Source organism: Tachyglossus aculeatus, chromosome 9 (genome assembly GCF_015852505.1).
Source record: "Tachyglossus aculeatus isolate mTacAcu1 chromosome 9, mTacAcu1.pri, whole genome shotgun sequence".
Classification (NCBI taxonomy): domain Eukaryota; kingdom Metazoa; phylum Chordata; class Mammalia; order Monotremata; family Tachyglossidae; genus Tachyglossus; species Tachyglossus aculeatus.
In genome coordinates, this window is record NC_052074.1 from 5,404,348 (window position 1) to 5,413,010 (window position 8,663).

Here is an 8,663-nt window from a genome sequence, read left to right on the forward strand (position 1 = left end):
TATGGTGGATTTCCCCCCCCCCCTCCTTCGGGTCCTCGGGCCTTCCCAAAGGCCTCGGGCCTCAGGCCAGGCCCCGCCGCCTCACCGAGACGCTGCTGGCGCGCTGACTTATGGGAAAAAAACCCGCCCAACCGATGGAAAACTACACTTCCCACAATGCATTTCTTCCAGCGGGGGACCGATGACGTCGTTCACGCGTTCGTTCGTTCATTCATCCATCCATCCGCCCACCCATCCTTCCATAATAATAATAATGGCATTTATTAAGCGCTTACTATGTGCAAAGCACTGTTCTAAGTGCTGGCTGCACCCATCCATCCATCCATAATAATAATGATAATGATGTTGGTATTTGTTAAGCGCTTACTATGTGCCAAGCACTGCTCTAAGCCCTGGGGTACATTACAAGATAATCAGGTTGTCAGGGGCTCCCAGTCTTCATCCCCATTTTCCAGGTGAGGGAACTGAGGCCCAGAGAAGTGAAGTGACTTGCCCAGGGTCACCCAGCTGACAATCAATCAATCGTATTTATTGAGCGCTCACTGCGTGCAGAGCACTGTACTAAGCGCTTGGGAAGTGATTTGAACCCACGACCTCTGACTCCAAAGCCCGGGCTCTTTCCACTGAGCCACGCTATCCTTCCATCCATCCTTCCATCCATCCATCCATTTATTCGCATTCATTCATTCAATCGTATTTATTGAGCACTTACTGTGTGAAGAGCACTGCACTAAGCGCTTGGGAAGTCCAAGTTGGCAACATCTAGAGACGGTCCCCACCCAACAATGGGCTCACAGTCTAGAAGGGGGAGACAGACAACAAAACCCTCCCTCTCTTCCTCCCTTCAAGGCCCTACTGAGAGCTCACCTCCTCCAGGAGGCCTTCCCAGACTGAGCCCCCTCCTTCCACTCCCCCTCATCATTGTACATATTTACTGTTCTATTAATTTTATTTTGTTAATATGTTTTGTTCCCTGCCTCCCCCTTCTAGACTGTGAGCCCGCTGTTGGGTAGGGACCGTCTCTCTGTGTTGCCGACTTGTCCTTCCCAAGCGCTGAGCCCAGTGCTGCGCGCACAGTAAGCGCTCCATAAATACGATGGAATGAATAGGATGGAGTGAGGGAATGACTGAATGAACGAGTGAGTTTGCGGGGGTCGGTGGTTCAGGCAGTGCGCTGGGCAGCCCTGGCGGGACAGTCAGGCAGCGGGCGGGGCAGCCCTGGAGGGGAGGGAGGGGAGGGGCCGGGGGTCCTCGGGCGGGCGGACGAGAAAGCGCATGCGCGGAGCCGGCGCGCTCTCTTTTCGGGATCCGCCATCAGCGGGTGCGTGAGGACACAGGCCGCTCCGGCCTCCTGCGCTCTTTCCTTTCTCTTTCCTTCCTCCTTTCCCATGTCCTTCCCTCCTCCTTTCCCATCTCCTTCCCTCCTCCTTTCCCATCTCCTTCCCTCCTCCTTTCCCATCTCCTTCCCTCCTCCTTTCCCCTTCCTCCTTTCCCATCTCCTTCCCTCCTCCTTTCCCATCTCCTTCCCTCCTCCTTTCCCATCTCCTTCCTTCCTCCTTTCCCATCTCCTTCCCTCCTCCTTTCCCCTTCCTCCTTTCCCATCTCCTTCCCTCCTCCTTCCCCATCTCCTTCCCTCCTCCTTCCCCATCTCCTTCCCTCCTCCTTTCCCATGTCCTTCCCTCCTCCTTTCCCATCTCCTTCCCTCCTCCTTTCCCCTTCCTCCTTTCCCATCTCCTTCCCTCCTCTTCCCCATCTCCTTCCTTCCTCCTTTCCCATCTCCTTCCCTCCTCCTTTCCCATCTCCTTCCCTCCTCCTTTCCCATCTCCTTCCCTCCTCCTTTCCCATCTCCTTCCCTCCTCCTTTCCCATCTCCTTCCCTCCTCCTTTCCCATCTCCTTCCCTCCTCCTTTCCCCTTCCTCCTTTCCCATCTCCTTCCCTCCTCCTTTCCCATCTCCTTCCCTCCTCCTTTCCCATCTCCTTCCCTCCTCCTTTCCCCTTCCTCCTTTCCCATCTCCTTCCCTCCTCCTTTCCCATGTCCTTCCCTCCTCCTTTCCCATCTCCTTCCCTCCTCCTTTCCCCTTCCTCCTTTCCCATCTCCTTCCCTCCTCCTTTCCTTTCTCCTTCCTTCCTCCTTTCCCTTCTCCTTCCCTCCTCCTTCCCCATCTCCTTCCCTCCTCCTTTCCCATCTCCTTCCCTCCTCCTTTCCCATCTCCTTCCCTCCTCCTTTCCCATCTCCTTCCCTCCTCCTTTCCCCTTCCTCCTTTCCCATCTCCTTCCCTCCTCCTTTCCCATCTCCTTCCCTCCTCCTTTCCCATCTCCTTCCCTCCTCCTTTCCCCTTCCTCCTTTCCCATCTCCTTCCCTCCTCCTTCCCCATCTCCTTCCCTCCTCCTTTCCCATCTCCTTCCCTCCTCCTTTCCTTTCTCCTTTCCCTTCTCCTTCCCTCCTCCTTCCCCATCCCTCCTCCTTTCCCATCTCCTTCCCTCCTCCTTCCCCATCTCCTTCCCTCCTTCCCCTCCTCCAGGAGGCCTTCCCAGACTGAGCCCCTTCCTTCCTCTCCCCCTCGTCCCCCTCTCCATCCCCCCCCATCTTACCTCCTTCCCTTCCCCACAGCACCTGTATATATGGATATATATTTGTACATATTTATTACTCTATTTTACTTGTACATATCTATTCTATTTATTTTATTTTGTTAGTATGTTTGGTTTTGTACTCCGTCTCCCCCTCTTAGACTGTGAGCCCAATGTTGGGTAGGAACTGTCTCTATATGTTGCCAATCTGTACTTCCCAAGCGCTTAGTACAGTGCTCTGCACATAGTAAACGCTCAATAAATATGATTGATTGATTCCCCATCTCCTTCCTTTCTCCTTTCCCATCTCCTTCCCTTCTCCTTTCCCATTTCCTTCCCTCCTTTCCTTTCTCCTTCCTTCCTCCTTTCCCATGTCCTTCCCCTCTCCTTTCCCATTTCCTTCCTTTCTCCTTTCCCATCTCCTTCCCTCCTCCTTTCCCATGTCCTTCCCTTCTCCTTTCCCATCTCCTTCCCTCCTCCTTTCCCATCTCCTTCCCTCCTTTCCCATCTCCTTCCCTCCTCCTTTCCCATCTCCTTCTTTCCTCCTTTCCCATCTCCTTCTTTCCTCCTTTCAAGAGCACGGGCTTTGGAGTCAGAGGTCATGGGTTCAAATCCCGGCTCCGCCAATTGTCAGCTGTGTGACTTCGGGCAAGTCACTTAACTTCTCTGGGCCTCTCAGTTCCCTCATCTGTAAAACTGGGATTAAGACTGTGAGCCCCACGCGGGACAACCTGATCACCTTGTAACCTCCCCAGCGCTTAGAACAGTGCTTTTCACATAGTAAGCGCTTAATAAATGCTATTATTATTATTATTTCCCATCTCCTTCCCTCCTTCTTTCCCATCTCCTTCCCGACACTACTCATTCATTCAGTCGTCTTTATTGAGCGCTTACTGTGTGCAGAGCACTGCCCGAAGCGCTTGGGAAGTTTTATTTCCCAATATTGGAGATATTTATTTTATTTGTACATGTTCTACTTATTTTATTTTGTTAATGTGTTTTGTCTTGTCTGTCTCCCCCTTCTAGACTGTGAGCCCTGTGTTGGTTAGGGACTGTCTCTAGATGTTGCCAACTTGGACTTCCCAAGCGCTTAGTGCAGTGCTCTGCACACAGTAAGCGCTCAATAAATACGATTGAATGAATGAATATGAATGAATGAATGAATACGATTGACAGGTTCCCCCTTCTAGACTGTGAGCCCACTGTTGGGCAGGGACTGTCTCTAGATGTTACCAACTTGGACTTCCCAAGCGCTTAGTACAGTGCTCTGCACACAGTAAGCACTCAATAAATACGATTGAAGGAGTGAAAGTGCTTACCATGTGCAAAGCACTGTTCTAAGCGCTGAATAAGGGAACTGAGCACCAAAGAAGTGAAGTGACTGGCCCCAGCTCACAGCAGACAAGTGGTAGAGCCGGGATTAGAATAATAATAATGGTATTTATTTTATTAAGTGCTTACTATGTGCCAAGCACTGTTCTAAACGCCAGGGAGGTTACAAGGTGATCGGGTTGTCCCACGGGGGGCTCCTAGTCTTCATCCCCATTTTACAGATGAGGGAACTGAGGCTCAGAAGTGAAGTGACTTGCCCGAGGTCACACCGCAGACATGTGGGGGAGCTGGGATTCGAACCCATGACCTCTGACTCCAAAGCCCGGGCTCTTTCCACTGAGCCATACTGCTTCTCTAGATAGAGACGGTCCCTCCCCAACACTGTGCTCCCAGGATTAAAATACCTATAAAATAACAAATACCATAGTTATTACTAATGTACTTCCCAAGCGCTTAGTACAGTGCTCTGCACACAGTAAGCGCTCAATAAATACGATTGAATGAATGAATTAATGTGCTTATAGCTCTAATTCTATTTATTCTAATGGTACTGACACCCGTCTACTTGTTTTGTTGTCTGTCTCCCGCCCCCTTTTTTAATGGCATTTATTAAGCGCTTACTATGTGCCAAGCACTGTTCTAAGCACTGGAGAGGTTACAAGGTGATCAGGTTGTCCCACGGGGGGCTCACAGCCTTAATCCCCATTTTCCAGATGAAGTAACAAGCCCAGAGAAGTTAATAATTATTATTGCCCAAAGTCACACATCTGACATTTGGTGGAGCCGGGATTTGAACCTATGACCTGACGCCAAAACCCGTGTTTTTTCCACTGAGCCACGCTGCTTCCCCCTTCAAAACTGTGAGCCCGTGGTTGGGTAGGGATTGTCTCTGTCCCGAGCGCTTAGTCCAGTGCTTTGCACACAGCGCTCAATAAATAGGGTTGAATGATTGAATAAAAAAGGGCTAACCTTGCCCCTGGCCTTCCTTCCTTCCTCCCCGCAGGTGGAGCCGAGCCAAGATGCAGATCTTCGTGAAGACGTTGACGGGGAAGACGATCACCCTCGAGGTGCGGGTCGGGGGCTTGCCCACCTGGAAATAATAATAATAATGTGTTTGTTAAGCGCTTACTATGTGACAAGCACTGCTGTAAGCGCTGGGGGAGATACAGGGCAATCAGGTTGTCCCCACGTGGGCCTCACAGTCCCCATTTTACAGATGAGGGAACTGAGGCCCAGAGAATAATAATGATGGTGGTATCTGTTAAGCGCTTACTATTTGCAAAGCACTGTTCTAAACGCTGGGGGAGGTTACAAGGTGATAAGGTTGTCCCACGTGGGCCTCACAGTCTCCATCCCCATTTTCCGGATGAGGGAACTGAGGCCCAGAAAAAAGTGACTTCACACAGCTGTCAAGCGGTGGAGCCGGGATTAGAACCCATGACCTCTGGCCCCCAGGCTTGGGCACCTGGTGGTTTATGCTGTTTGTTAGGCGCTTAATATGTACCAGGCACTGTTTATATAGATGCCTCTGCTTATTTTGAGGCCTGTCTCCCTAGGTGGTGAGCCCGGTGTGGGCAGGGGTTGTCTCTTTTTTGCCAAATTGTACTTTCCAAGCGCTCAGTTCAGTGCCTTGCACGCAGTACGCGCTCAATAAATACAACTGACTGACTGAATGAATACTAAGTGTTTTGGTGGATGCAGGCAATTGGGGCCCTGACCCCCATGGGGCTCACGGCTCTCATCTCCATTTTACAAATGATGATCTCCATTTTTCATCATCATCAATCGCATTTATTGAGCGCTTACTGTGTGCAGAGCACTGTACCAAGCGCTTGGGAAGTCCAAGTTGGCAACATATAGAGACAGTCCCTACCCAACGGCGGGCTCACAGTCCTTCTGATTCCCGGGCCCAGGCTCTAGCCACTAGGCCACGCTGGTTCTGTAGCTGGCGATCAGCTCATCGGTGGTGTTTATTGGGTGCCTTCTGCGTGCAGAGCTCTGTACTAAGCACTTAAAAAAGTAGAATGTTTTTTACCATGTTCCCTGCCTGCCACGAGTTTAGCCTACAGTTATGAGTGTGAGCCCATGTGGGACAGGGACTGTGCCCAATGTGATCGACTCTTATCTACCCCCGTGCTTAGAACAGGGCTTGGCACATAGTAAGAGCTTGAGGGGGAAATCTGAGCACACAGGCAGTAGGAAGAATGGAAAGGGGAGGCCCACAGGAGTTACTGCTTTGAGAAATAAGAGCGTGTAAAATGTTTTTGTACATATAGGGAAATGTCCCGACCAGTTGTGAGTTCAACAGTGTTTAGCTTAGGTGCGGCAGGGGTGGACGTGGGGAGCCTCAGACCTGGTGCCCTGAAGGGGGGTGACAGAGGGGTCCCCATGGGTTTTGAGCCTCTTATTTTCAGAAAGGGTGGCTCTCCCGGATGTATGAAGGAAGACCCAAGCAAAAACCTGGGGATTGAGTAGTGTTGGGGGGGCCCTTAAAGGTGAGAGTGAGTTTAATTTGCTTCTTTCACACTCTAAATTAGGTCGAGCCTTCCGATACTATCGAAAACGTCAAGGCCAAAATCCAGGATAAGGAAGGTATGTTTCTGCTCGCCAACCAATTTTGTCTCTGAATGCTTAATAGAATTGACTGATAGGGGTCTAGTGCACCCCAAGCACTCCGTAAACTGAATCCTTAACAGAATTGACTGATAGGGGTCTAGTGCACCCCAAGCAGTCTGTAAACTGAATCCTTAACAGAATTGACTGATAGGGGTCTAGTGCACCGCAAGCACTCTGTAAACTGGAGCTGGTACTGTTACTTTATACTCGGGGAGGGAATTGGGGAAGCACCAGGAACGGTCATTTTGGGGATTTCTAAGATCACCACCTTCTTGAACCAACGGCCTGGTGTTCTTTGAGCTTGACTCTGATGCGACTGGGCTCTTTTAGGAATTCCTCCCGATCAACAGCGATTGATTTTTGCCGGCAAGCAACTGGAAGATGGAAGAACTCTGTCTGACTACAACATCCAGAAGGTCGGAATTACAAAAACAAAAATTCTCGTGTAAATGGAAGAACAGTTGGGTAACGTGTTGTGACCATTCTAAGGATTTCCAGTTTTAGTTTTAGGCGATTCATTCACTCATTCAATTGCATTTATTGAGCGCTTACTGTGTGCAGAGCACTGCACTAAGCGCTTGGGCAGTACAAGTTGGCAACATAGAGAGACCTACCTTGTCTCGTAAGAGGTTAAGTGAAAACACGGTTTGAGTTTTGGCTAAAGCAACATACCTTCACAGTAATTACCGGATAACTTGCCATCAATCAATGGTATTTGAGAACTTACTGTGTGCAAAGGACTTGATAGAGTGCTGGAGAATTGGTTGATACTACAGTAAACTTAAAGATGTGTAAATGTGTTGTGGGGTGAATACCAAGTGCTTAAAAGGTGCAAATCCAAGTGCATAAGTGATGGAGAAGGGAGAGGAAGTAGGAGAGAGGGGGGCAAGTTCCAGGCCAGCGGGAGGATATTGGAAAGGGGTCCAGGGTGAGATGTATTTTGTTAATATGTTTGGTTTTGTTCTCTGTCTCCCCTTTTTAGACTGTGAGCCCACTGTTGGGTAGGGACTGTCTCTAGATGTTGCCAACTTGTACTTCCCAAGCGCTTAGTACAGTGCTGTGCACACAGAAAGCGCTCAATAAATACGATTGATTGATAGTAAATCAGTGAGGTAAGGTAGCCCTGGGTAAGCTGACTGAGCTCCTTAAAGCTGATGATAGTGGCTTTGATGCAAAGGTTGATGGGCAACCAACCGGGGGTTCTTGACTGGGGAGATGTGGACTATTTGTGGGAGGGTTGGCTTTTTCTTTTTGTTTGTTTGTTTCCCTAAAGGGGCTTATTCTGCTTACAGGAGTCTACTCTTCATCTTGTGCTGAGACTTCGGGGTGGGGCGAAGAAAAGGAAGAAGAAGTCTTACACCACCCCCAAGAAGAACAAGCATAAGAGAAAGAAGGTTAAGCTTGCTGTGCTCAAGTACTATAAGGTAATGCAAAACCATTTAAATCGACGCTGGAACCCAGCGTGGGCCGGCACCTCGGGAATGACCGGTTTTTAGTTTAAAGCCTCGTCCGGAGCGGGATGGGCCCGAAGCTCACAGTATTACTCCGTTGCAGGTTGACGAGAATGGAAAAATCAGCCGCTTGCGTCGGGAGTGTCCATCCGACGAGTGCGGAGCCGGCGTTTTCATGGCCAGCCACTTCGACCGGCATTACTGCGGCAAGTGCTGCCTGACCTACTGCTTCAACAAACCTGAAGACAAGTAGATGCGTAGGTGTTAATAAAAAAAAAAAACGCCACCACCTCCAGAGCCTGGGCTTCGCTTAACTCGGTCTTTCCGGTGATTGAGTGGTTTCTGCGGAAAGGAGCCCTGAGAGGAGTTGGGACTAGTTTAAATGCCCCTACCAGAAACCACCATCCTTGGCATTTTAGCTGTGCCCTGGAGCGAAGGGTCGGGGGGGAATGGTGTGTGGGGAGGCTACCAGTAAAACTGTCTTCAGTCACTCCCCAAATGAGGGTTACATCCTTGTAGTGCTTCATATTTAAGGAAAGTAGGTGTTCTGATTTAACTCGGGGGCCTGGTGATGCATGCATACTAGCCTAGTCCCTTCTAGAGTGTGATAAAAATGCATTTTACTGGAAGAAATGGGTGTGTTCTATTCTACCCCTTCACTGGTTGGGGGGCGGGTTAGCTGAGGGCATGCCT

General features: G+C 49.9%; 1 protein-coding gene across 1 annotated transcript; it reads left to right on the top strand.

Moving 5' to 3' along the window:
- The first annotated feature begins 1,299 nt into the window (after nt 1–1,299).
- On the top strand, nt 1,300–8,267 carry RPS27A (ribosomal protein S27a). Its single transcript, XM_038751421.1, has 6 exons — nt 1,300–1,321; nt 4,907–4,970; nt 6,441–6,495; nt 6,850–6,935; nt 7,812–7,943; nt 8,074–8,267. Exons 2-6 carry the CDS (start codon nt 4,923–4,925, stop codon nt 8,221–8,223), a joined length of 471 nt encoding a protein of 156 aa, XP_038607349.1. The 5' UTR covers nt 1,300–1,321; nt 4,907–4,922; the 3' UTR covers nt 8,224–8,267.
- The last annotated feature ends 396 nt before the right edge of the window (nt 8,268–8,663 follow it).

Bases quoted from the DNA above. Each gene is read 5' to 3' on its own strand.
- RPS27A (XM_038751421.1), top strand. From the start codon at position 4,923: ATGCAGATCTTCGTGAAGACGTTGACGGGGAAGACGATCACCCTCGAG. The intron at 4,971-6,440 runs GTGCGGGTCGGG...ACTCTAAATTAG, and splicing joins GGAAGACGATCACCCTCGAG to GTCGAGCCTTCCGATACTAT. The intron at 6,496-6,849 runs GTATGTTTCTGC...GGGCTCTTTTAG, and splicing joins CAAAATCCAGGATAAGGAAG to GAATTCCTCCCGATCAACAG.